Below are 26,556 nucleotides of genomic sequence, written 5' to 3' on the forward strand. Positions count from 1 at the left end.
GTGAGAGTAACCGGTGCTATGAGACAGTCTGTCAAAGAAGCTACTCATTCAGTCAGACTCAGCAAGGATATAATGACACGAACAGACTCAACTCCACAAGTTTTCTTTTGTCTCATCATGAATTTTTCACGAAACTTCAGGACTCGGCCAAGCAACACATCCCGTTTTAATTGACTACGGTTGCCCGTACCCTCAAGTCATTAAAGTCCTGACTCTCATTATCCCTCTGCAGGGGGGCTGATACCTGGCAACTTCAATTTTCACAATGCTGCCAAGTCTGCCAAAGTTTTTAAATGTCATTTCATCTTCTTTTTTTCTACATATATAAATTTCTCACGTACTGAAAAGGTCACACTTTTTATTGTGTGCTAACATTTAGAGCCCAGTAACAATGATTCTGTGTGGTCACAACCACAAACTGCACAATGTTGAAGAACTGATAATTTCCCTTAATGCAACACTTGTAGATTTTTGTTGTTTGTATGCCTTGATCTGCTTGTGGATTTCACACATCCCCCATACAGTTGATATGCCCCCCCTGAGACAAGTGTCTGGCGATGGGTCTGCAGTGACCAACTGCTACTCTGCACGTCAATGGTGGATTGGCTATTTCAGCACCATGGACAGCGCCTTGGATTTATTGGTAAACAGCAACCCACTGTTAAACTTCACCACAACAGTCAATTGGCTATATCAGCAGCATGGATACCAATTGGAATTCATCAATGAATAGAGACCCACTGTTAATCTTGACCAAAATGGTGGGTTTGGGTATTTTAGCACCATGGACAGTGCCTTGGAATCATCATGAAAGAGCAGCCCACTGATTTTCTGCACCACAACGGTGGATTAACTATTTCAGCACCATGAACAGTGTCTTGGATTTTTACCGAAACAGTGACCAACTGATACTCTGCACCACAATGGTGGATTGGCTAATTCCACACCATAGACAGCGCCTTGGAATCATCATGAAAGAGGGAACTACTGATATTCTGCATCACAATGGTGGATTGGCTGTTTCAGCACCATGGGCAGCGCCTTGGATTTATCTGTAAACTTAGACTTAATATTAATCTTGACGCCTGAGGGCGTCAGTATTGCTTTAACTCGGACTAAGCAACTGTGAGGAGGGTGGTAGGAACCCTGCACACTAAAAAACTCCAAATGTGCGGACTGCTTTACGGCATGCATCACATCATGATATAACATTGTTTAGCCACCATTAGATTCATTACCTCGTCGTTATCCATTCCTCACACAGCCACTGGAAACAAATGTAGGCGAGTTCAGTCCGACAGCATGCCACCGGGAGCAGCATTTTACGATGCCACGCGCTAGTCCTCATGGGAACTGTAGTATTCTTCAGGCAAAACACTACCGCTTTTGTCCACTGACGCCGCCAAAATCAACAAAAACTGAAAGTTCCTTAGTGTTGCTTTAATATTAATCTTTACCACAACAGTCAGTTGGCTATATCAGCACCATTGACAGCAAATTGGAATTCATCAATGAATCAAAACTGACAATTAATCTTTACCAAATCTGTGGTTTGGCTATTTCGGCACCATGGACAGCACCTTGAAAACATTTTGAAAGAGTGAACTACTGATATTCTGCACCACAATTGGCTAATTCCGCACCATGGACAGCGACTTGGATTTATTGGTAAACAGCAACCCACTGTTAAACTTCACCACAACAGTCAAATGGCTATATCAGCAGCATGGACACCAATTGGAATTCATCAATGAATCGGTCAGATCCTCCTCTCCAGTACCCTGGAATAGACTTTCCTGGGGAGGCTGAGGAGTGTGATCCCCCTATAGTTCGAACGCACCCTGTCCATGGTGCTGAAATACCCAAACCCACCGTTTTGGTGACCCACTGTTAATCTTTACCAAAACCCCCCAAAATATATTAGCACGAGCACACACTGCACCATCCTCGCGCCGACGCTACATGCCCCCCCCCCCCCCCCCCCCCCCCCCCCCCGCACATTTGTGCCCCCCCCATACACTTGATATGCCCCCCCTGAGACAAATGTCTGGCGACAGGTCTGGCTTCAACTCAGCTTTTCAGACTCTTCTGGCTCTGGGATTGTTGAAAGAAAATTGCCAACGAATGAGCATTGAAAAAACAAAATAAAATAATTACACAATAAATATGGCTCTCTCCCATATTTTAACTTTCTAATGGTATTTTGGAACACCGAAGTAAAATGAATGGCATTAATCAGCCCGTGTCTGCTTGAAACCTCATGGATTTTCTTTTTATTCAGCTTCATTTATCACATCTTATTTCTCTGTACATCACTACAGTGAGTTGCTTTACTTGGACTTTGTTGTGTTATGAATAGGGATGCACCAATATCGATGCAAACACTCACTTTGTACTTGTACTCGGAAAAAGATCCCAGATACAACCTGGCGAGTATTACGTGGTGTTATGCATCAGCAACGCTGCCAACAGAGTGATTTCTGTGGTTTGGAGATTCTTGATTATTAACAATGACAAACGGAAAGAAAACTGTAAACTATAATCTGCCACAATATCAAGAGAAAGGGCTTGTTTGTACAACACCAGAAGCTGAATCACCATTGACAGTCGGAACAGCAGAGTTATCACTCATTAGTCTACCTGCTCAGCATCCGAGCTGTGCTACATGCTACATGATAAAGAACTTTGAGGTTCACAGACCAGTGATGTAACATGTTACACATGATTAAAGTGATGGATGCATTTGCAGTGAACTAGAGCATGTGTGTGCAGGGCACACAGTGGTCTTGGTCTCTAAGTCTACAGTATTTAAAGGCAGTACACAGACAGATCATACGCACTGCCATTTTTGTCCTGTAGGCTGTGAAGCTGTTGGAGGTGCATGTAGCGTTGATGCAGAGGCTGTTTAGTACTTGTACTCGTTTTAAAAAGTGGCATCGGTGCATCAATCCCATATGAGATGCATGCCATGTGCACAGTGTGTCTGCATGACACCAGTTAATGTAACAGATAAAGAGGTCAAAGTGGTCGAACTTACATTGCTTTATCTTCGTTGCATGTACACTCCGAGGGACAGTGTGTCATTTGTGTTAACATGCACACATGTAGTCAAATATTTTAGTGGATAATCAGTGCATAAATCTGTAATTTAGACTCTTACACCGTACTGGCCAGATGTATTTTTATTGGTGTTTGAAAACACTTGTGAAGTGCTGTGGTGGTTTGGTCTCATTTAGCCTGCTCGTCTTTTCTTCCTCAGCCACAGTGAATGTTAAACTTGTAGCTGAGGAAGACTGACAGGAACCTGTTTAAGCCGATGGCTCACCGGAGCCCTGTTTGATAGATCCCAACCCTTTTAGTCATTAGCGCTACTTCTCCAGACCAAACACATCGAGTAAATGTGTTTTGGAGGCTCAGTAAAGCAGTGCTGCCAACTCTCCTGCATCAAGAGTGAAACACAAATAACTCACAGTTGCCCTGTTGCACACCACGGTTTCTTGGTCAATGCATGACTCACGTGTTTATTTCACATTTCAATATACTTTCAATATCAACTATTGCAATCCAAAGGCAATGAACAGTGTATTGATGAGAGTTCGTTGGATAGTTTGTTTTGATAGGTCAAGTTTTTATATACAGCCTGCAGCTGACACCTATGACTCAGCATTACTGCTATTTTTGTTTTCATCAATGCATTTATATCACTGTTTAATTCAACATGTAGTTCTTGAGAAACAATGTATATCATTTCAGCTCTGACACCTTCCTGACACCATCGCTGTCTGTCGGGAACACCTCTTCAGGTTTATGCACAATTTATGCCTTCGATTGATTGGAAATGTGACCGCTCGCTGAGAAATAATGATGCATGCACATTTTTTTTTCCATTCGTATTCTTTTGTTCTGAGTTTTAAATATGATTTTCTAAAATTTAGCAATAAAAAACACACTGAGATCAAAAATCATCACTGTAAAGGAGCCCTGCACCACAGTCACAAAGAAATAATGCATCCAGACAACATATAGTTGTAATAATACAATGGTAATAATAACTCTGCAACTTCTCTTTGTAAATACCCCCTCTCTAATGAAATGTTTTTATTTATTCAATTTCGCGCTTTAGCATGCATATACGGATATTTACAATTTAATATCCAATTCTGGAATTTACGGATTGGCTCATTTATTCTATTTATCCTATTTACTGTAAATTACGCCTGCTCTGTGTGGAGCAACATCGTAAAGAATTTCCCCCAGGGGTAGCTTTTTTCTATAATGACGGTGAAATTACAATATGGTGGTTAACACTACATAGCAGTCCTCTCAGTTCAGTTTCGCCATCAGCTTCAAGAGCAGAAAAGATTTTTAATATACCTCTCATTGCTGACTACGCACGCACACACACACACACAAACACACACAGAGCTGACTGACTTTTTTTCCATCCCGCTCAAACTACAGGCAACACCATCAGCGACCCATCAACCACATGCTGTTTGCTGCGAACATAGCGAGCGATGTCTCTGCAGGACGTTGTCACTGCAGATATTCTGACTCGAAATCGCAGGGAAAGCTCGGGGATGGCTCAGAGCGTTCACAATGTCTCGAGCCCACTCTGGACGACTGCTAAGCCTGACACATGTGTGGAATGCAGCCATCGCTGAAGTGTAACCGAAGACTGAGCTTGACATCGGTGTTTTACTGCCCTCTCTGGATGAAAGGTTCAAATTTATTGCCTCTGACTCCTGGTTAACCTTTCTGCCGGGTGTGGCCGGGTGTGCTCTGAAGTGTTAAATCAAGGAGGGTCTGAAAAGGAAGGAGTTCTCGGGCTGCGCTTCATGTTTCTCAAAAAGTCAACACTCGCACAGTTCTGAGAGCAGCTTGGCGGACCGTTATGGAGACGTTTCAGTTATCGTTACTGATGTTATTGATGGTATCTGTTGCTGCTCTGACAGCTCCACACAAAAGAGCTCCGTTGGAGGCCTCACACATTGCAGTGCGGAATATTTTGTGAGATGCAGTGTTCAATATTTTTCAAATTTGAACCCAAAGACCTATTTTTAGGTGAAACACTTCCAGCACCTGATAAAAAAAAAAAAAAAAGGTTGAGTGGACATTCAGGTTGGGTTCCTGCTATGTTTTGACAGAAGAGGTTAAAATTAGAGAAGCAAATCAGATCCTGATCAATGTGTGTGTTCTTTACCTCTCCGTTCGGTGGTAACAACCAGGGCTTCTTGCTCCTCCCCCCAGCCCACGGCGGTGCGGGCGGTGAGTCGGAACACGTAGCTCTGCTCCGAGGAGAGTCCTGTGACGGTGAACTGGCGAGCGTTGGAGCCCACCTCCACCGTGGTCCAACGCTGAGGGTCCCTGCTGTCGAGGCGGTAGGAGATCTGGTAGCCTGGTGAGGGGACAGACGGGAAGACAGAAGGAGGAGTGAGGCAGTTCAAATCTGTGAGAACTTCTTGCGTGTGAATGTGTTCTTGTGTGGTTTTGTGGCCTACGTTGGATCACAGAGCCTGCGGGAATCAAATAAAACACAATGTGAGAAAGAAAAAAAAAAAAAACTGGAAACATGGCTCTGCAGTGCCACAGCGCACAGTCTCATTTCCACAAAAAAAAAAAAAAAAAAAAAACACAAACAAACATGTGATTTTGTGGTTTTAAAACCTCATTTGCATTGTTTGAAGATGCAACTCATGTTGTGTCTTTGCTCTGCTTCACAAAGACAAAGATGTAACTTGGATACTGAACACCGGTGGGCTCTCGCACGTTCCCTTCGTTCCCTTACACAGACATTATAGAAACGTACAAGCTCTCTGCTGTACCCTTGGCTGTGACCCGTGGTGAACACGGCTTCTGTCACTTTCTCTGTCTCATGTGCAGCAGGCCATGTAATAACACCAACATCCTTCAACACACTCAAACCACTGATCCCCGTCCAGGCTCTCCACAGGCCAGTGGCCTCCTCACAGAGGCTCTTATTATGAAGATTGTATCATACACAAAACACTAATGCATCCTCGCGCGCTCCCCTGCATCCTGCGCACGGATGTGATTAGTTCACACTGAGACTGTCAGGATAATAATCTGCTTGGAGGCGCCTAATCTGGTTGTGCGGGTGATAATCTCATCAGATAGTCTGACTGTATGTTGATGTGAATGCCGCGTGTGGAAGATTATTGGATAACAGCTACATCACAAATCCTCTTGCACTGAAACAATTGGGTCAGAGCACAGCATTATGTTCTGGAGTGAATATCATTAGGGCAGCAGCACAGTCACATACAGGAGGCTAAATGTGTGCTACATAGAGATCGTGTAAGTGTTACATAAGTGATAGTCCCTCTCTTCTCTTTTCAATGAGATTTAATATTCAAGGAATACCTTGTTACACACCACTTCCTGGTGCAGTATAAAGCTTCTTGAAGGAGCTCTGCCAGCATACATATTCTCACTTCTATCTGTTCAATGGACTTCACTAGTTGAAGCTGATGAAAAGGAGCATGAATGAATGCACGTCTCTCGCACGGTGCTACAAAGTACTTGTAGAAGTACTGTAGCTTCAAAGACCGTCTACTAACGGCAGGCAGCTGCTCACATATGTGTTGTGCCTCTGTGGGCCTCTTGCATGTTCTTTGTGTGTGTGTGTGTGTGTGTGTGGGTTGTCCATGGAGAACTCACACAATCCAAAGACTTGCTGTTTGGTGAACTTGTTGAAATACATTTGAGAATGAAAACTTCCGCCATCGATAATTACATTTTCTCACTAATGCATTTCCTTAAAAGATGTAAAGATGCAATTTTATGCTATTTGTGTGATATCATTGAAAGCAGAAAACTACAATTATAATGTCTCATTTCCCAAAAAATGACCGTTTCAAGACTAATTAGACATATTCATTTTCCTAAAGAATCACAATGATTCTAATAATAGAAAACATAATAGACAGAATAGAATTTAAGATTTTTATCATTTTTGCAGCAATATTAAATCACACAAATTCTGTTGTGCTTTAAAGATTTTCTTTGATTCTGAGAAGTCTGAAGCAGAAGTCGTCATCACTTTCATACCCAAGTTTCAACTTTTTTTGTGTGTATAGCACCAACTATTTCATGTCTCATGCATCCAGCGGCTATTGACATACGGCTGTTGCTTTGGAAGAATTCTGAAGAAATTAATAACGCATTATAAATGGTCAAGATAAAGGGCAATAACTGAATTTGATAGGCCGTATGAGTGAGTCATTGAAAAATCTTTCTACTACATTAAGTCAAAGTAATTGCTGACAATTTGAGTTGCTACTCTTGTCATTAAATGTAAACCATTTAAACACACACACACGCACACACACGTTGATCATGCTGTTCGAAAACGCTCCATATGTCTCGTAAACTCAGAGAAAAGACTCCTTTCTCAGTGTCAGGTCACATGTCGGGAGCTCCATGTCTATGTAAGCACACGGCGCTCTGTACCTTCTCTAAAGAACAAGTGCGATCAATCATGCAATTGTTTTCTGCTCCCTCAGGATAGCACTGCACTGCCGCACCAGCCTGACCACAGAGGACCAGTATGCCTTTGGGCACTCACAAGTGCACAAGCACATTTGGTATTTGAGCAGTGTGGGCGCTGGATGGGAAAACGGCAACAGCATGGGTATGAAACTCACAGAGACACTCACACTGCGCTTTTCAACCAGCGAAAGATAGGGCTCTGCCTGTGTGTGTTTACAGTGCTCCAGCTATTGTTTCACCTTGCAAAAGGTCTGTGGACACCGTTACCCACAGAGAGGTCAAATATACTGCTGGAGTATTACACACACACACACACACACACACACACACACACACACACACACACACACACACACACACACACACACACACACACACACACACACACACACACACACACACACACACACACACACACACACACACACACACACACACACACACACACACACACACACACACACACACACAAGCTCACAAGGTGTATTACCCAGTTTCCTTCAAATACAAACCGAATGTGAGTCAGAATACAGGCTTTCCATGCTTTCGTAGATAATTTGGTTAATATTTCATGCTTTATTGTGACTGTTTAATGGATGGTTTTGTGCTACATTCATATTAGATTTTAGGTTCAGTAAACCCTAAAGATGCAAATGCCAGGAATATGGATGCGCTAACTGAACTTAGAGGGAATATTGATGACTTGATTGGGTTGTTCTAATTTACTGTTTATTGCCACAGTTTTAATTTGTGATATTCTCCTAATGTTTTCCTTCTCGCATTGAGAAACTAATTATCTATGAATCCCTGATTAGACTTTTACAGTAATAAAAAGTTGGCCGGGGTTTCGGATTTCTGTGTAGCAACGTGAACACCAAACCAGAAGATTTTCTAATGCAGGCATTTATACCACTGTTCTTGATACCGTTTGTACAATTGTTGCACAAACTGGTGCGGTGAGCTACTTTTCGTGGGAATATACAAAAGTGTGAAGGGAGTTTTTTGTAGCAGGTGATGCAGCAACACTTGCTGTGATGGACAAAAAACCTAAACTTTGGAATGTCAATACAAATTAGAGTAAATGTTGCAAAAATGTGGACATTTCCTCTGTTTACTTGAAGTACTAACATTGCAAAGCAAGAGTATACCACCCCCCCAAAAAAAATACTTAAAGCCACACTATCATATTCAAGGTCCGATATTTGTCCCTTCTCATTAAGTGTTTGCACTCTCTTTTAACACAGCCACTGTGGGCAAATGTCTGAGGTTTCATCCAAATTCAAATGGTGTTTTCTTATTATCTTTCTTTTTTCATGTTATTTCTAGTGCTGTCAGTTTTAATCGCATTGATCGCAATTTAATCGCATTGATCGCAATTAATCGTGATTAATTCATGGAGAACTGTCAACAATTAACTTTTTTAAAGTTGAGATTAATTGCAATGAAGAACCTAATCCTCATAAATCAGTCCCAATGTCAGGAAAAAACACTATTATCCTCTAGTTCTTTTCTTTGACCCAATTGGCAGACCTCAATGGATTAATCGCGATTAAAATTGACAGCACTAGTTATTTCTCAGCTTCTGTTCATGTGGCATTAAGTGAATTTGTGATTTGTATCATACTGTAAGGTTTTGGCAAAACGACATGACTCATATGGTGTGCTCCAGCAGTGACTTGCACCTTTTTCCCCTCTGAGCCCCATCAGATACCGGTAGTTTCCTCTCCACTGTCTAATTTTACAATGAAGCCAAGCGCTGGCAGACACGTTAGTTCTCAAACATATATGTTTGAGGGTAAAAGTCTCAGTTTCGTTTTTACTTGGCCTGCAACGTTTCAGTTTGTTTCAGACATTATTTGCATGTGTGAAAATGTATTACTGCCTCCATCAGATGCGAGTCTCAGTCTGGCTCCAGGTCAAACATCATCGTTTGTTGTGCTGCTGCCATATTATTCAGAGAAACATGATGGTTGCCGTGGAGACGGTGATTGCCTCCTTGCGTCAGCATGCACACGGGGGAATCAACCTTAAAAGACTTTCGTTGTGTCAAGCATGTTACTAATATTTCATGAGGACACCAAGGACTGCGATGGCTAATAAAAAAGAGCATAAAATGTCCTCTTAAGTTGACAGTTAGGCAAGGAGTAGCTCAGCTGTGAATAAGCCTGCAGGAAATGAATGAGAGTCAGTGCCATGTCCCGGTCAGGCACATTGTGTGTGTGCGTGTGTGCATGTATGTGTGTTCACAGTGTACTCAAAGAAAGGTTATGAGAAGCCAAATGAAATATCTACTCTTGTTATTTTTCTGTCCACCTTCTATCAAAGGACCTCATGGATGGATGAGACCATCACGGACAGCAAAGAGACCAGGCACACTACAGTTATTTGTATCTGCGTAAACGCACAGCAAGGACACAGCAGGACTACATCTGTGTGTGTGTGTGTGTGTGTGTGTGTGTGTGTGTGTGTGTGTGTGTGTGTGTTTGTGTGTGTGTCTATAAGATCAAGAGAGGGAGATTTGCCCTCCCACTCATCCTTCTGCCACAGAGTGGTGTCGCACTAAATGTCCTCCCTCCAACAATACAGTTACACATCACTCAAACTGTCCTGCTTGACTCCCTCCCCCACTGAGAGCACAAATATACTCCTCACCCCGCCTTCACTGCACACGCACACACACACACACACACGCATGCACACCTGTCCCTCCTCTCACCTCTATGCATCTCCTCTGCGCCATCTCTCCCCTTCTGTTCTCCCTGTTTCCAGCTCAGCAGCTCACACATTTCTCTCACCTCTCTTTTCCCTCATTAGTCTGTTCTTACTAATTCTCACTTTGGAAATGTGCTTTCAGCACCTGCACCAGTCCTTTTTCCAGGCACAGCTTGGGTAACTGAGACACACACACACACACACACATATATATATATATATACAAACGCACACACAAACACCAACAAACTTCAGCAGTTAAGTGGAGAGAGCTGACCCTCATTTGAAAGCTAAAACAGAATCAGCTCTTTTCCATTTTACGGCTTTTACTTCCTTCCTTCCCTTGAACGATCACAGCAGTGTGTGTGTGTGTGTGTGTGTGTGTGTGTGTGTGTGTGTGTGTGTGTGTGTGTGTGTGTGTGTGTGGCTCTATTTAAGCTGTCCTTCAGCAATTGAAAATAAATGCATTCCCACTACAAGCAGAAACCACAGTGCAACAATATAAATCCTCTGAAACGTTTTGCAAGCGTCTTGTGTGTGCGCTTGTGTGTGTGTGTGTGCGCTTGTGTGTGTGTGTGTGTGTGTGTGTGTGTGTGTGTGTGTGTGTGTGTGTGTGTGTGTGTGTGTGTTCCTGTTTTGCTTTTTTGTACCTAATATGATGCCGTTGGGAAACGTGGGCGGCTGCCAAACCACCCTAACTGATGACAGTCGTACTTCTGGAAACACCATCCTGACAACGGGGCCTGGGACTGGAGAGAAAAAGGAGAGATGGGAGTTAGGCAGCAGAATGAAACGATTTTAACATACAGGTATGAAGAACCTGCGAAAAGAGCTGCACACAAAGAACGCTGCAAGAGAGCGGCTCAGCATCTGGCTCGTGTATTCTAATACGCTGATATGATGGCACTGAGATGCACAGCTGTATGCACAGCTGTTACCCCCAACCCCACACACACACACAGACGGAGAAACTGTGTCAGCGTCTTACACATTCCTGAGAGGCACTTGTAAAAGACACAAAACAGAAAATGGAATTTTCTTTCATTTTCGCCAGGGCTTTGTTTTTGATAAAAGTGCATGTTCCAGACCAGCAAATGCATGTCAATGTCAATGTGTGTGTATGTGTGTGTGTATGAGTGTGTGTACAGTACATGTATGACAGACAGGATGGAAGTTCATTATACACTGTCAGGAATTGACTTTCATGTTCTTGTTTCATCTTGAAATGAGGAAAACTTTTCATACGTGACACTGTGACTGCAGAGTGTGTGAGTCTGTGTGTGAGTGTATGTGTATGTGTGTGTGTGTGTTGAAAGCTCTGTGCGAGCTCCTGTGCTCTTGTATTACATTATCTAGAAAAAAAAAAAAAAAAAAAAGGAAGAACCAATTGCTTCCATCCTGGAGAGTCTCCAGTAATAACTGGATCTCTGTAACTGAAGCGATGCGGTCCATGACCGGACATGTGACATGACCCAGTGCAGCATGTGTGTGCCGACAGCAGAGGTGAGAAGCGCTCCAGAGGTGAGAAACAGGCAAATGTGTGAGAGAAGCTTTGTCAAACACACAGCCTGCAGGTCAAAACTGGCCCGCCTGAGCTTCCAATCTGGCCTGTAAATAACAATATTTTCTAATAATGATGCACATGGTTTTAGTGAAATTAGCAGACAAAAAGTGAATTACTAAACATTAAAAACTAGGTGGAAGATTTTCTATTATTTAAGTCATCTTTCCCAGTTCAGATCAAATCTATGTGTTGTGAAAATAGACTGATATGAATTTCACTCTGTCGTCTTAGTGGTGAAGAGGACCGTACCATCTTCTTTGGTTCTGAGCAGGATGGGGTTGCTGGGGGGGCCGTCGCCCAGCCGCGTGTACGCCAGCACCTGCAGCACGTACACGGTGTATTTTTGGAGGACCCCGAGGAGCAGCGACACGCTCCCCTCGCCTTCTGCCACCTGAACACTGGGGGGACCTTCTGAGTCTTTCTGGCTGTACAACACCTGCAAACGGCGACGTGAGGAAAACATTTCACACATGGAATCACATGCACAGTCAAGAAAACATATCAGAAATGAACAAATTCACAATGCTTTCCTCACAGTGTCTACACAGTACTTTGACAAAGTGGTTGACATTGAAAAACCTGTTTGGCGGCCCAAAAAAAAAAAAAAGACATTAAGAAAAGTGAAACTAAGGAATTAATTTAGGTTGCATGCTCGAGTTGTGTGTGGGTTTTCACTGTGTACTAGTGTTCTGCTTCCGGTCCGAAAACTTGAAAAAAGGTACAATTGTGAGTGTGGATCCCGATGGATGGACACTTGCTCCAGCATTATTCACAACAGGAAACTGCCAACCCACAACCTATTTGCAACTCCAGCACTGAAAAACAGATTTTAAATCATTCCCACCCCCAAGGTAAGTCGAACTCGACAAGTGTAGAACGCTGTCAGTTTCAGACCCCCAAAAGTCAGTAAAACAAGGGCAACAATAAAGACACAAAGTTGATGAAGAGATTGGAATAAGAATGCTTATTTCAGCCTGACAACCTTCATATTCAAACATTTTTCTCCGTGTGCATGTCAGAAAACCCGAACATGAGTTCTCTGTGAAAACTCAGAGACAACTTGTATCTCACTGAAAAATCTCACATAAATCTCACTGTAAAGTCTCAGTGTGCTTAACTTGAGTCAAGTTGGATTTCGCTTTCTCTCTCATTTCGCTGCTTGTGCAGTCAGACATCGGCCTTGTTTCACTGTTTACTGAGCATTTTCAGCTCTGTCGCGGCTGCGATAAGTCGCCGCCCATGTAAAGTGAACTTCTCTACCAATAAAAGCTTTCTGCTGGTAAATGGGTTGGTGGCTTTATTTGTGACAAATTTGGAAGAAATAAAATGCACTCATCCTGGTTAACAAGAGCTTCAGAAGCTGTTCAGATAAACTGTAGAAAAACAGCTATTCATAAGGCTCATTCAGAGATGGCAGATCAATATATATATACACAAGCATTTGTGGCTTTAAAAACAGCAATAAAACGCTGGAATCAAAGGAACACTAGACTATTTGTACATAAAAGAGGCTGTTAATATCAAAGAACCTGACTGCAGATATTGTCCACATCATAGGGCTCTTCTGCTGTTTCAAAGTGAACCAGGCCGCTGTGACAAACCCACTGTGCCACACGAAAGCACAAAGCCACAGGTAACCACTGTGCAGCGTTCACAGGCCAAGTAATGGGATTTGAAAAAAAAAAAAAAAAAAAGTATATACAGTTGAGTGGAAGGTATAGATCTATAGTAAATAAACCATCAGAATCTCTGTTCAGCTCCGTGAAGCTTTGAACAACCTCCAGGTCTTACAGTATCATGTTTGACCCACAGCAGGCAGATGTTTCTTACAATATCGAAGAAAAAGCTTTGACAAACCTGCGAACAGCAGGGAGCTGCAGTTAGCAACAAGCCTGCCAACAAAGTGGAGCACTTCGCTACTGCAACATCCAGCACCTGTAGCTGGCTGGACTTCAACAGTTTGATCACCAAATCGTCAAATGTGTGCACTTCAAGTCTGATTGGCTCAGTCAGACGTTGGCAAATCAGATCTAGCATTTTTCTCTTATTTCTGATTCCGCGTTACTGTTGTGGTGACAAATTCAGCAACAGACCTCAAACTGAATTTTACACTCCAAAAATTACACAATTTGTCAGACCTAATTCCAGGAAAGAAAGAAAAAAAAAAAAAATAAAGTTTCACGTTCAATCCAGTATTTCCTGATTGGGTGTATTTTACCGTGTGGTTTCAGTAAACAGCAATCTTGTATTACTCGTCAGATTGTGTGCCACTTAAAAACTGGAAATCTTTCAATAGAGTTCCTTTTTGAAGCAAATTGTGCTCATGCATGAGTCAAACATGCCTCAGACTGCGCAACTGTGGATTTGATGACCTTGCAGTTGCTTAACAGCACTCAACTGGTGTCTGAGGAAGTGACTCACGACGCGGTGCTCATGTTCATCGCGGTTAAGTCAGAGACGGGACATGTAAGCGTGTGCAGCCACGCGGCTCAGCGACGGCAGGGATTTGTTTTCAGCTCAGGCGAATTGGAAGCATCACATCACATCTTTCAGCTTTGTGTACGTCTTTCAGGTGAATGTTTGATGGAGAAAAAAGCAAAAAAACACGCTGAGTACAGTCAGGCTTTTAGTCTAAGAACTAAGATCCTGAAATTAAAATAACACTAGTTTCCAACAGCTAAGAAAACAAAGCAGTCCGTATTGTGATTTATCAGGCATTGACGTGAAAATGTCAGCAAATGCTCTTTTCTGTTGTATTTTTTTTTTATTTATTTTTTTAATATTTTTATTTTTTTGCTCTCATTTTTATTCCATTTTTACGAACTCCGACATGAACAGTAACTACTTAACAACAATTTGAGGAAAATGTCATCAGGAGCTTAGGAGTCTAAAATAAAAACAGTCATAATGCACGCACAGCGGGAAGCGGGGCCACCATTCAACGTCGACTCGGGAAGAGAAGGTGCTAAAGAGCTGCTGCTGGCAGCCACTTCTCATCTATTAACATGGCAGGCATGCAGCTCAGTGTGTTCCTCGGGAGAACACAAGAAAATACACAGATGTGGCGTGCGATGTGCTTTGGGCACGGTGGTTGCTATGACCCGGATTTCACACATTTAAACAAAAAAAAAAAAAAAATCCAAAAAATAAAAAATGAAAACTGGATGGAGCTGGTTGGTTTATATCGCACAGTCACAGCCTGTTTTCTTGTGCAGATTTATGTATTTATAACACCACCATGTCCAAGGAATTGAGGCTAAATTCCTTCCCTTTTAAATCTTTGTTCCTCCATCTTGTGTTTGGGCGAAGATTAAGCGGTTCAATCAATACCATGTTTATATTAGTACAAATATTTAGCATGTGCTTTCTTTTTGCTAAACGTTTACGTCACGGATGATTGGGAGACTCGGGCAAAATTAAGCCACATTATGCATCAGTTTTGAGTGAGGGGATCCAGATCTGCGTGGTTGGTGGGTGACAAGTGGAACATGTGATTTACACATCTGACATTTCGTTGTCTTCTTTGTTACTGGAGCGTATAATGATGATATGCAAAGATGTGAGGCAGGTATGCCCAACAGTAGGTTCCCTGGCCAATCACAGTCCAAGGTCTGATTTTATATGGCGTCCATACTTTGTCCTTAGCGGTAATATTAGCACAAACAAAATCAATAATTGTTGCAAGAAATGCATTCATGGTGGCAACAGACATGCTGACTGAGCCAATCACAACTCAAAACAATGCGCTTACTGAGTCATGAGATCCGAGACAGCAGTTCTCAAAGTTTTTACAATGTGAGTCTCTTAGATTCCTGCACTAACTGTGACTTATCCAATTAGCTGTGGACAGTTCTCAAAGGAAGATGACATGTTTACACCTAATTTGAGGATTATTTATTGATGCCAGACACGCTGTACAGAGCAGTAATGCTTAAACTCATCCTAACAAGGTGCAGCACTCCTTCACTTCTCATGAAATCAGTCAGTCAGTACATTAAAAATAACATCAATGTTTTTATTCATAAAGACATAAACACACAAAATACTGCAACAGAGCCTTAAGTATTTAGTTCTACCCTAAAAGGTCTTATTTTTATTATTAAAAACTCTCTATAGTTAATATAATTTACCAAGGACTTCTGACCCTCGAGGAGATTCACATTAACAAATCCTGCCCTCAGTGAAAAGTTTGAGCACCTCTAATCTAAAGCCTTTCATTCCCCGGGGCATTCAGAGAAAATATCTCCAAATTATTCAAACTAAATCAGTCACTGTGAGGAAAATTATGAACTGTTGAGTCTAACAGAAACAACTTTGACGTGTCCATGACAGCCAGTTAAGCCCGGGAGGGCACTGTTCCCTCAAGTCTCCTGAAACCCAAATAGTTTGATCTGCCCTGAAGTCGACAAACTCATCATGAAAAACATGCAAGCGTCCACACACAGTTTCAGCTGCACGCTTGGAATAATGTCACGCTATCAATGGAGTTGTTGTTAGGGAAATGTGTGCACTCAAAAGTGCAACACAAACTATGTCAATTAATATTTAAACTACCAATGTACAACATAAAAGGTTTTAGGCACGTTTGAAATCCTCTCTGTGGGGTAAATCCCTCCTGTTGCTTCATTCACACATCATTTTTTATCAGTCCCATCAAATGTAGGTCAATTAAATTTGTCTAAGCTGTTATCTCACTACTGATATTCTGCTTTCTATTATTCTCTTTGTTGTCTATGAACCAAAATTGCCTCCCAGTGATAATAAAGTTACCTTGAAGTTTAAGTTTTATTCAGATAAATCTCCTTTGGGAAAGATAAACAGGAAAAACTTTTGGTTTCATGAAATATTATGAAATATTAAGATTCTATAAATATGAGCTACTTTTTATTATTGAGAACATTTTAAACATCCAAACACTAACAGTTGACATATTACACTTTACTCAAGTGTAGTAAACCCAAAATACTTAATACAAAAAAATACTTTCAAAATATATTTCACTGTTTCAAAATTTAAAATTACAGAAAACATTTTTTTCCTCTGAATTAACACTCTTTTATGTTCACCTTTATATTTTTCATCATCAGTGACTTTTGATCAGACCGACCGTCTACCCATCAAACCATCTGTTATGATACTTTTATCCAACAGAGAGTTGAGGAAAACATTCACATTCACACCTGAAGGCAATTTAGAGTAATCAGTTCACTTGCATATGCGGCAGCCATTAATCGGGAAACTGGGTGAATATTTACATTTAAGTGTAAGCATCACAAATAAATCCAGTTGTTATATAATCAAAATCAGTAAAGTTCAAACTGAGAGCTCACAAAATAAAGAATGGGGTATTTTCACAGCTTCACTACTTCCTGAAAATAACTGTGCACATTCATTTTCTGTATTGCATTATTGGCCAAACTGATTAATCCAGGTGTGTGTTGTTGCAGCTGTCTAAACAAGACACACCTGGATTAATCATTTTGGCCAATAATGCAAGACAGGAAATGAATGTGCACAGTTAATTTCAGGAAGTAGTGGAGCTGTGAAAATACCCCATTTTCATGATGTATTAGAAACCTAAGATACAGTCAGTCACTCTTTCAGCAATGTTTATATCTATCCATCCATCTGGAGACATCCATGGGAAAAACATGCAAACTCCACACAGACTGGCCCAACATGGATCCCTGGTCTTATTGCGATGTCATTCTCGCTCTTTGTCAAATGAAAAAAAAAAAAACAAAACAGAACCCCAAAAACAAAACCTGTTTGATCAGAGGCGCAGGTGTTTGGCTGTTTAGCCCAACCAACAAAGCCTGCTGCAGAGAACTCGACAGGAGAAGAACCTCAAACCAACTGTGAAGCGTAATGTTGGAGAGCTTCTGCTTTGGGGCTGATTCGCTGCCTCGGGGACTGGACAGCTTGCAGTCAATGATTCAGCTATAAATTCTACATCATATCAAAGAGAGCTGGAGGATAATGTGAGGCAATCGGTCTGAAAAGTTGAAACTGAACTATCAGTGAACCTTTCAACCGGATAATGACCCTGGGTAGACGGTGTATAGATAAGAGAAGATGGAGATTTGCATTAAGAAAGTGGTCACATATTTTAGCGTGCCGATATCACAAAGCGGTGAACAATTATCCAAAACATCGGAAGTGATTTCTGCAAGAGCAGCAGCACTAATACTCTGGAGCATATTCACTTTTCCACACCTGATTCAATCAGCGTTATATAAGTATCTGAAATAGTCAATTTCCTTATTAATCGGGCATAACTTTGGTTGATCAGAAGGCAAGAGCCCTCAAAAGGGAAAACTTATACAGATTTTTCATATAATACAGTGTGTAAGATACACTAAAGTTAGAATTAACGACTGCATGCTGATTGACTGGTAGTAAGTGTTGATCACCATCAACAAGCATTCAGTTTCTTAGAAACATCACAGGATGTCAAGCACGTCACAGTCGGGGTTTGCAAACAAGGCAGCCCGGCTCTGGGAGTTCAAGTGATGGCTTAACTCTAACTCTGCACATAAAGACCGACTGTAAGCTCGGTTACTTTAGCGTCAGTGAAATCTGGACTTTACAGGGAGAAACAGATTCACATGTAAACACACACATCACACTAGGTTTTAAAATACTCTTCAAAACCAGCAAACTTTGTGGATTTTTCACGATTTTTTTTAATCGACGACAGCATAACACAAACGGCTGTTTCATGAAAGCAAATTTCACTGTGAAGTTTCTTTCAAACGCACGCAGACTATTACACACACGTGCCCCCATTCATGCTAACGGCAGCTGGTGCTTTGAAAAGCACTAATGTAGGAAGAACAAACGGGGGCAGTTACTGGATATTACATCACGCTCGTCTTATATCAGATTTCCGTGTGCATCCTGTGCGAGTGTGTGTGTGAATGTGTGTGTGTGGCAGGGTGCTAAGGTACTGGAGGGAGCGGTAATGGGCTGAGGGGGTCAAGTGTGAATGCCAGAGTGGGGCTGATCTTCCCCGTTTTGATCATTTTACTCGCCTTGTATCCCAGAATGACGCCGTTTCTTTGCGCCTGGGGAACGGCGGACCACGAGAGCAGGATCTTGGAGGAGCTCACTGCCTCAGCAGTCACGTTCATCGGAGATCCCGATGGAACTAGAGAAAACATAAACACACACATGCTCAATACTAATTCACTATCTGAATCAATCTTCTGAATCTGAATCGTCTCCCCCCCCCCCCCTCGCTCCAGCAGTCTCCCCTTTCTGAGATGGAGGGAGGTCGTAAAGGGCAGAGAGAGGTGGTAGGATGAGTGGAGCCAGGAGGAGGTGATTGAAGCACTTTATTTCTCGTCATACACGAAAGACGTCTGCGTTGCACACCAGCAAACAGGAGATGGGAGTGAATGAGGTCTGTGTCCGTACCAGACTCGGTGGTGCGTGCCGCGATGGTGTCGCTCCACGGTCCTGCCCCGATCGAGTTGAAGACTTGTATCTGAACCTGGTATTGGGTCCAGGGATTCAGACCCTCAACTACGGCCTCCGCGGTGCCTCCTGTTCCCTGCACATCCTCAGTCCTGTCCTCCCCCTGGCCGTCCGTCCTCCAAACACGCAGTCTGTAGCCCACTGTCTCCGGGCTGCTGTTATACTCAGACTCCGACAGAGGCTGAAAGTGAAGAACAGGTGAGATGAGAGTGAAAAGTAGAAAATAACATTGCCATGTTTTACAATTAATCATTTTTATGTTCTTCTCCTTCAAATTACATTACAGGTACGCATGTTTTCACAGGTTTCAAACATCAAATCTGACTGCGATTATCCTTCAGCAGCAGGTAAAGCCATATAGACTGGTCAGCTTCAACTATTAAACCACTGACAGTGGAGGAAAAAAAGACAGAACACTGATTGTCTTGTTACAATAACACCTGTCAAGAGGTGGGATGTATGAGGCAGCCCCTGAATAGTCAGTTCTGTAAATTGATGTGTTGGAAGCAGAAAAAAAAAGAACAAGTGTAGGAAACACCGTTGTTTTGACAAGGGCCAAATTGGGATGGTGAGACGACTTGATCTTGATTTGCTGCTTTTCTCTGGCAAAGCTTGTTGCCAACCAGAGGCGCTAACACTAACTGATGGCTGTAAACATTAAGGCTGGCCATAGGGTATAACGCCATTAGAGATTACAAAAAAACTCACTTTTTGTTTACTTTTTAGGATGTACAGATACTTTGGTGGACATTGGTAAAGGGAAAATTACCTGTGTAAAAAGTTTATTTTTAATGAAAAAGGCATTCTGAATACATTTTTTTTTTTTGTTTTTTTTTTTTTGGTGCAGCAGGGTTATACATGAACTCACATGTGTGCGCACATGTAGTATCCTATATTTTTCAGTGTGGATTCACCATTTTAATCATTGGGTCCTGTACCAGAGGAATGGGTGTTGAGGAACATGTGTTGCATCTCAGCTGGTCCTAGAACTGACACTCTTCTGAACTGAGGATTCAGATGTTGTTCCTGGAATCTGCTGCAGATGCTCCTACTTTCCAGTTCGGGGGTCATTTGCCCCAGCATTCCTACTACTATGACAACCACGTCGGCTTTAACCCTCAGCATCTGCTGCTGTCAGCTGGTACTGCCACATCGAGAACTACTGTCGTCTTCTGTTGTTTGTCAACCAGCACAGTATCTGGTTGGTTAGCCAGCAGCTGTTTGTCAATCTGGAAGCTGAAATCCCACAGGATCTTAGCCCTGTTGTTTCTCAGCCACCTTTGGGAGAACGTCCCATTGGGAGTTGAGTACCTCTAGTCCGCACAGGGCACAGATGTTTCTGTACATCTCAGGAGCTTGGTTGTATGCATTACTGGTCTGCTTGCATGAAAAACCCTGCTACTATGCGTTGTACCATCTCTGGGACATCTTTGCACAGCCTACAAACTGGTACTGATCTACTATGGTAGACCCTGACCTAGGGGTGGGCGGTGTACACGGTATAAACCGTACGTGATATAAATTTGGCCCACGGTAGGGATTTTGGTCATACTGCCCAACCGCGATAGCACATTACGTCCTCTGGGTGGCAGTAATGCAACTTTTTAGATTCCCCATTCCCTGAAGAAGAAGTACACAACAGCGATGGCTGCTTCACAGAGGCAGTACACCGTCCATTAACCTGTTAGTATCCTCCTAAACCTCCTTCATTACCTGTGAAACACCTTGAAATCCTCTGCGTTATGAACAACCTGAGCCCTGCAGCTTCTGCTGCCTTCAGGGACACTTCGTAAAAGTAGCCTGCTGATAGACGTTACCGGTGCCTCAGTCAGCTGTTAGCTTAGCTGTTAGCCACCAACGAAAGGGGCTCGGTCAAAAAAATTGGCACGACGCCAAATCAAGTTGCCAACCCCTGATCTGTAATCTGGACATGGTTTGGATTCAAAGTAACTTGACTTATGTTATTTAATAGTTTAAAAACTGCTTCCTGCTTCCATGCTTTTACCATGTGCTATGGTAACCATTAAAAGATTGTTATGCTGAAATTTATATATCAAATTATACCGTGATATATACCTTCTCCCCTGTAAGTTTCAAATTACACCGTGATATAAATTTTAGGCCATATCGCCCACCCCTACCCTGACCTCTAAGGCCCTTGTGCCTATTGCCTGTTCTGCTGCCACTGCTTCGTGCCTCCATGTCTGTTAGTCCAGTAATTTTTTTTCTAGCATTTGGTCACAGTTCCAGACATTCCGGTATCCATTTTTGTGGCACTGGGTCGTAGGTGTGCTTGTAATGAATTGAGACAGTCCACAGGTTGGTCTGGCTGTTCTTGCAGTTTCTAGCAACTGCTCTGTCAAACAGTAGCTGATGTTTGGCTCCTCTGGTATTAGTGCCAATTGTGCAAAGCATCGAGAGGGCCACAGAGTGTTGGGATTTGCCTGTTGATCTTAGCTGCTGTGATGCCTGACTGAAGCTTTCATGTTGTACAGAGACAGGTTATCGGCCGGTAGTTGGATGGGATGCTTCCTTTCTGGAAGTCTTTTATGATTAGGACTGTTCAGCTGGTTCATTTTTGGCTGTATTGGGGCCTGGAGACGTTCACCTCTTTGTCTTAGACAATCTTTCTTGGATATCGGAGAGATGTTCACTGGTTCTTGCTGTAGGAGGTTATTGTGGTCAACTCTCGGATTCACTAGCCATTGGGCATCAGTGCTGTGTGATGCTTCGCTTTCCCACTTGTCTTGTCAGTATTTTTCAAGCCTGGCATGGTGTTAATATTTCCCTGCCACTGAGAGAACACCTGAACTGGTTCAGCGAAGATCATGCTGTTTATTCTCCTGGCTTCAAGCTCTTCGGTGTATCTCTTTAGCTGGGTGGTGAGAGCTGTTAACCTCTGTTTAGCAGCTTAAAGTGCTTCCGTTCGAACGCTGGACTGCAAGGTGAAAGTCAGGGGCAGCAACCACTACACTACGCTGGAGCTATGACTGAGAAACAGGTATTCAATCATTACTGATGTAACTCCATTATAGTGTAGTGATGAGTTCTGACAGCTGCTTTGAGTCCTTCACTGTAACAGTCCCCACAATAGTTAAAAGAAGTAACAAGACTTTTAGGGACGTAAGAGGCGGAAAGTAAATCTGTGGATCCCACAGAATATGTATATGAATATGAAACAAAAAACTTATACTGAGAGAAATATACCAGGAAAACTCTGCAGCTGAGCAATAGACCAAAGTGACCTGTCTGATGAATTATGTTTTCATTTCATCGTTTTTGACATCATGTTCAATGATCTGCTGGGAAACCTTGGTCTCCTATCTACTGATCAACTCATAAATAATGTGCAACACTTCAGGGCAATGACATTTGTCGACAGCAGTGACAATGAAAAGCACATTGTGGAAATTATGGAGAAGTGGTGGTTCGAACAACATGACAAAGTTGTTGACTTGTTCTTCAACCTTTCCAGATCTCAGTCTGATCAAACATCTGTAGGATGTGCGGTTGAATTATAACGACCTAAATTGAAATGTCAATGAACTTAATTGACAGACAAGTATAACCTAACTAAAAAAAAGCCAGATTTATTTGAAACCAATAGACAAGGTGATGAAATTGATTATGAAAAAAAAAAAAAAGAAAACTATAAGTCAACAAATTCCTGCAACAAATTGCAGTGCTGAAGGATTGTTTTGTGCGGGAACATCAGAAACCATATTGCTGTTTTCCACCCTTGACATCCGAACTCTTCATTTCTGTTGTAGTCTGTCTTCACTTTGATTCTCGTGTTCTGTGACTCTCTCTTCCACTGCGTCACACTTTTAACCATCTTCTCTGCCTTTGTGGCAGAAAGTATGATTATGCACGACTTCTACGACCACCTATAACTCGTTACCCTAAAGATCATATTGGCAGAAATTCCAGTCTGCACACAGTATATAATTCCACGGGAGATTTTAAGCAGCATTGTACAGAGGTCGTCCTGTGCTGCTGAACAGATAAGGAAGCAAGACAGCCAGTCATTTTAAATACCCTTGTGATTTAGCTCGGCTTAGCATTTAGGAGCCATAATACAGAATGTCACATTAGCTTTATTACCCTTAATATGCAGCTTAGAATAATAGCCTTAGCTAAAACCATTGTGATGGTTCCATTACAGCAGAAAACCTAGCATAGCCCAGACTAGGCGCTAACATGCAGGTAAAATCCCATTAGCATGCTGCACAGGTAGCCCATAGCGCCTCAGTGTCTGTGTCTGATTTGACAGGCTCTTTTTCTCATTCCAACTCTTAAATGGAAAATACTCTGCTCTCCATTTATGCCATAATAGAAGAGCAGAAGGGGGGTGCCACAGTGATGGAGGGAGAAAAGGAGGTATGGAAGGCGGGAACATGAGCGGAAAAGTGAAAACAGTGAGGATAAAATTACATTGAAGTTTGGTCTGCTTGCCATTCACACGGTGAATGGAAAATATGACAGATTAGTGTTGGTGCTGATAACCAGGAGGGACGCTGATTACAGGCTGTCAAACACTCAGCTTGTTCGGTCTTTCTGCTGCTGAGAGCACATGTATATGAACACCAAGTGATGTATAAAGAATGTCAAATATACTGAGGTGCAGCAAAGAACCAAAGAAAATCCACGCTGAATTAGCACGATTTGGGCTTAATGGTTTCATAGACAGGATCTGCTGTGTGTTTTAGTACCTTCCAGCTTAAACGCAGGCTGGTCTGCGTGGCAGACAGGAGGCTGAGGTTGGAAGGGTGTTTGTCGGGTGCAGCCTGCAAGGTTTGAATCAGCCGAGAGGGGGCGCTCATGGGGCTGGCACCGACGATGTTCACCTGCTGGATCCTGAACCTGTGAGCACAAGGAGCAGAGTTAAAGGAGCATTCTGATCAACACACACATATAAATTAGTTTGTTTGGCACGATTAGGACCGCACAGTCTGAATCTTTTTCAGGTTTACTAGGAGCATTCTTAATGGCCTTACAAACTGAAGTTCACAACACCTGTAGTGATGGAGTGGCGGCCCGTTCAGTGTGGAGCCAGCCTTCACCTCAGAGTCACAAGACAGATGGATTGATGGACGACATGCTGAATAGAATTAGCAGCGAATCTTCTTCGTACAAACACATTTAGTCATTTTATCCTCTGTCTTCCACCCTCCCACTGCCTCCGAGAGCAAAACTGCCAGCCTCAGCCAGAAGGTAAAAATAATAAAATTTGCACATTTTAAAATAGCATGGCAACAGCAAACTGCAACATTTAATTCCAACATTTAAATAACATGCAGACCGGCTGCAGACAGAATACAACAGGATATGACTTTCTTTCTATACAACTCCAGCTTTTTACTAATTGAGGTTTCACTGCACTTACTGATGAGTAACAATGATAAAAGTACATCAACTAAATTGATGCAGAAAGTAGTGCATGAATCAGGGACCTGACTGCCATTGTGAAAGTATTACATTTGAATGGATCCATTTATGTCTAACACTTCCATTATTTATGCTTTAAGCAGAATGAGACACTGGTGCTAATCCAGTCACGTTATTAATGGCGCTTGTGGCGCCGCTATCAGCACGTATCAGTGTGTCTTTATGCTGAATATCTCCTCTGGTTGTTGTGCTCACTGACCATATTCTGCGCCCCAAGCTTTTGTCTTCAATCTTTTTTTTTTGTTTTTATGATGCAAACACAAATTGGAATCTGCAAGAAATTCAGATCCTGACCAGTCGCGTTGCATGTCAGGAGACATAAAAGTAATGAAGCCGCAGCTGTCCCCTTGATACAAATTACACACGGCCCCTCTAGCCAAATAAAGTCCACACATTACTAGAGCTATTTAATCAGCCGAGCAGAAAGGATGTGACAATCTACAAGTTTTACTAAGTTTTATCACCAGTTTTTTACTTCTGTGAAAACCCGGCGCACAATGTGGATAAAAATAGAGACAGTGGAGGTCAAGTGGAAGAGGAGAGAGGCAGAAAAGAGGTGGCACGTAGCAAAGGTCCAGTCAGATGGCCAAATATACCCATATCTTATGTACTCCAGCACAAGGATTTCCTCACAGCCGACACTGTTTCCAGTCTCTGCCAAAACATTACTGAGAAGCCAAATGCTGGCGGACACAAACTGAAAGCAGTTTCCAAAATCTGCTCGAGATACTAGAGAGAGTCTAACTATACTTTTCCTTCACATGTACAAATGCGATTCTGATGTCAGCACAGGCAAAGACTGGTACCCGGCCTATGATCTCTTGCACCACCAAGAGGGTCTCGAACCCCAGATTGTGAACCAGCGTTTCAGTCAAACATTCTTTAAGTTGCTTCTGACAGAATAAAATTTGAGACCAGTTTGTCAGCGCATCCACAGTTTCAAAAACCTCTCTGAAACGTTACCACAATCATGTCCGATTGGATTTCACTAAGCAGACATGGAGGATTGCATATAAAAGTTGGCGTGGGCCAGGGACTGGGTGGTTACAACACATCCCGATGGAAATGTCACCGGGACTGAGTCTAGCAGACCTTCGCTGGATATCATTCTCTTGAGCTCCATTCCAGTTTCTGCTTGCCTTCTTACTGCAACTTTCCAATAAAGACAAAATGCCTAACAAAAAAAAAAAAAAAAAAAAAAAACTTTTTGTGTGTGAGAAAAGTTATTTTGTGCCTGCAGAAATAGAAAATCTTTAATTCAAGTCTGAAACTTCACAAAAACACAAAAACTGAGTCCATGAGTGGAAAATGTTCCGTTTCTAATATTTTATGCAATATTTAACATTGATTGTTATTGTAAAGGCTGTGGTTATCAACAGTACATTTATTTTGTTAATGTAGATTGCATGTTCATGCAGTTGATGAGAATAAATAAGTAATGAAGAGAAATGTTTGTCTGTTGTAATGCCTGCGGGAACACACAGTGGTGCAGTGGTTAGCACTCTTGGCTCCAGCAGGCTGCAATACTGAGTTGGATGAAGTGGCATGAAGGATGGATGGATGCCAGCTGGAAGAAGATTCCAAATTCTGTTGCAAACCAGAATTTGCATCACATTCAGTTTGACTTGAGCTCACAGTTGGCATTAATATTTTGCCCAGATTTGTGATCTTTGCAGTAAAGGAAATTATAGACGATTATAAGAATACATTCACTGTGATTTTGAAATGACAAAAAATGAAGAAAATGTGGAAATGAAGTAATTTTCAAGACAGGACTACATAAAGCTGAGAAGTCATATGTATGACCCATGGATCAACACAAAAACACAACTGTGTTCAAT

General features: G+C 42.2%; 1 protein-coding gene across 3 annotated transcripts in view; it reads right to left on the reverse strand.

Moving 5' to 3' along the window:
- LOC115389579 (protein sidekick-1-like) overlaps positions 1–26,556 on the reverse strand; it is a 300,042-nt gene that overhangs the window by 30,270 nt on the left and 243,216 nt on the right. For all 3 annotated transcript variants that reach the window (XM_030092998.1, XM_030092999.1, XM_030092997.1), the window contains 6 exons: positions 23,980–24,130; positions 19,208–19,448; positions 18,823–18,938; positions 12,038–12,224; positions 10,875–10,973; positions 5,204–5,398 (listed from right to left, as the gene is read on the reverse strand). In XM_030092998.1, the coding sequence (XP_029948858.1) occupies positions 5,204–5,398; positions 10,875–10,973; positions 12,038–12,224; positions 18,823–18,938; positions 19,208–19,448; positions 23,980–24,130 (989 nt within the window). The remainder of the gene's footprint in view (positions 1–5,203; positions 5,399–10,874; positions 10,974–12,037; positions 12,225–18,822; positions 18,939–19,207; positions 19,449–23,979; positions 24,131–26,556) is intronic.

Source organism: Salarias fasciatus, chromosome 6 (assembly GCF_902148845.1).
Source record: "Salarias fasciatus chromosome 6, fSalaFa1.1, whole genome shotgun sequence".
Taxonomy (NCBI): domain Eukaryota; kingdom Metazoa; phylum Chordata; class Actinopteri; order Blenniiformes; family Blenniidae; genus Salarias; species Salarias fasciatus.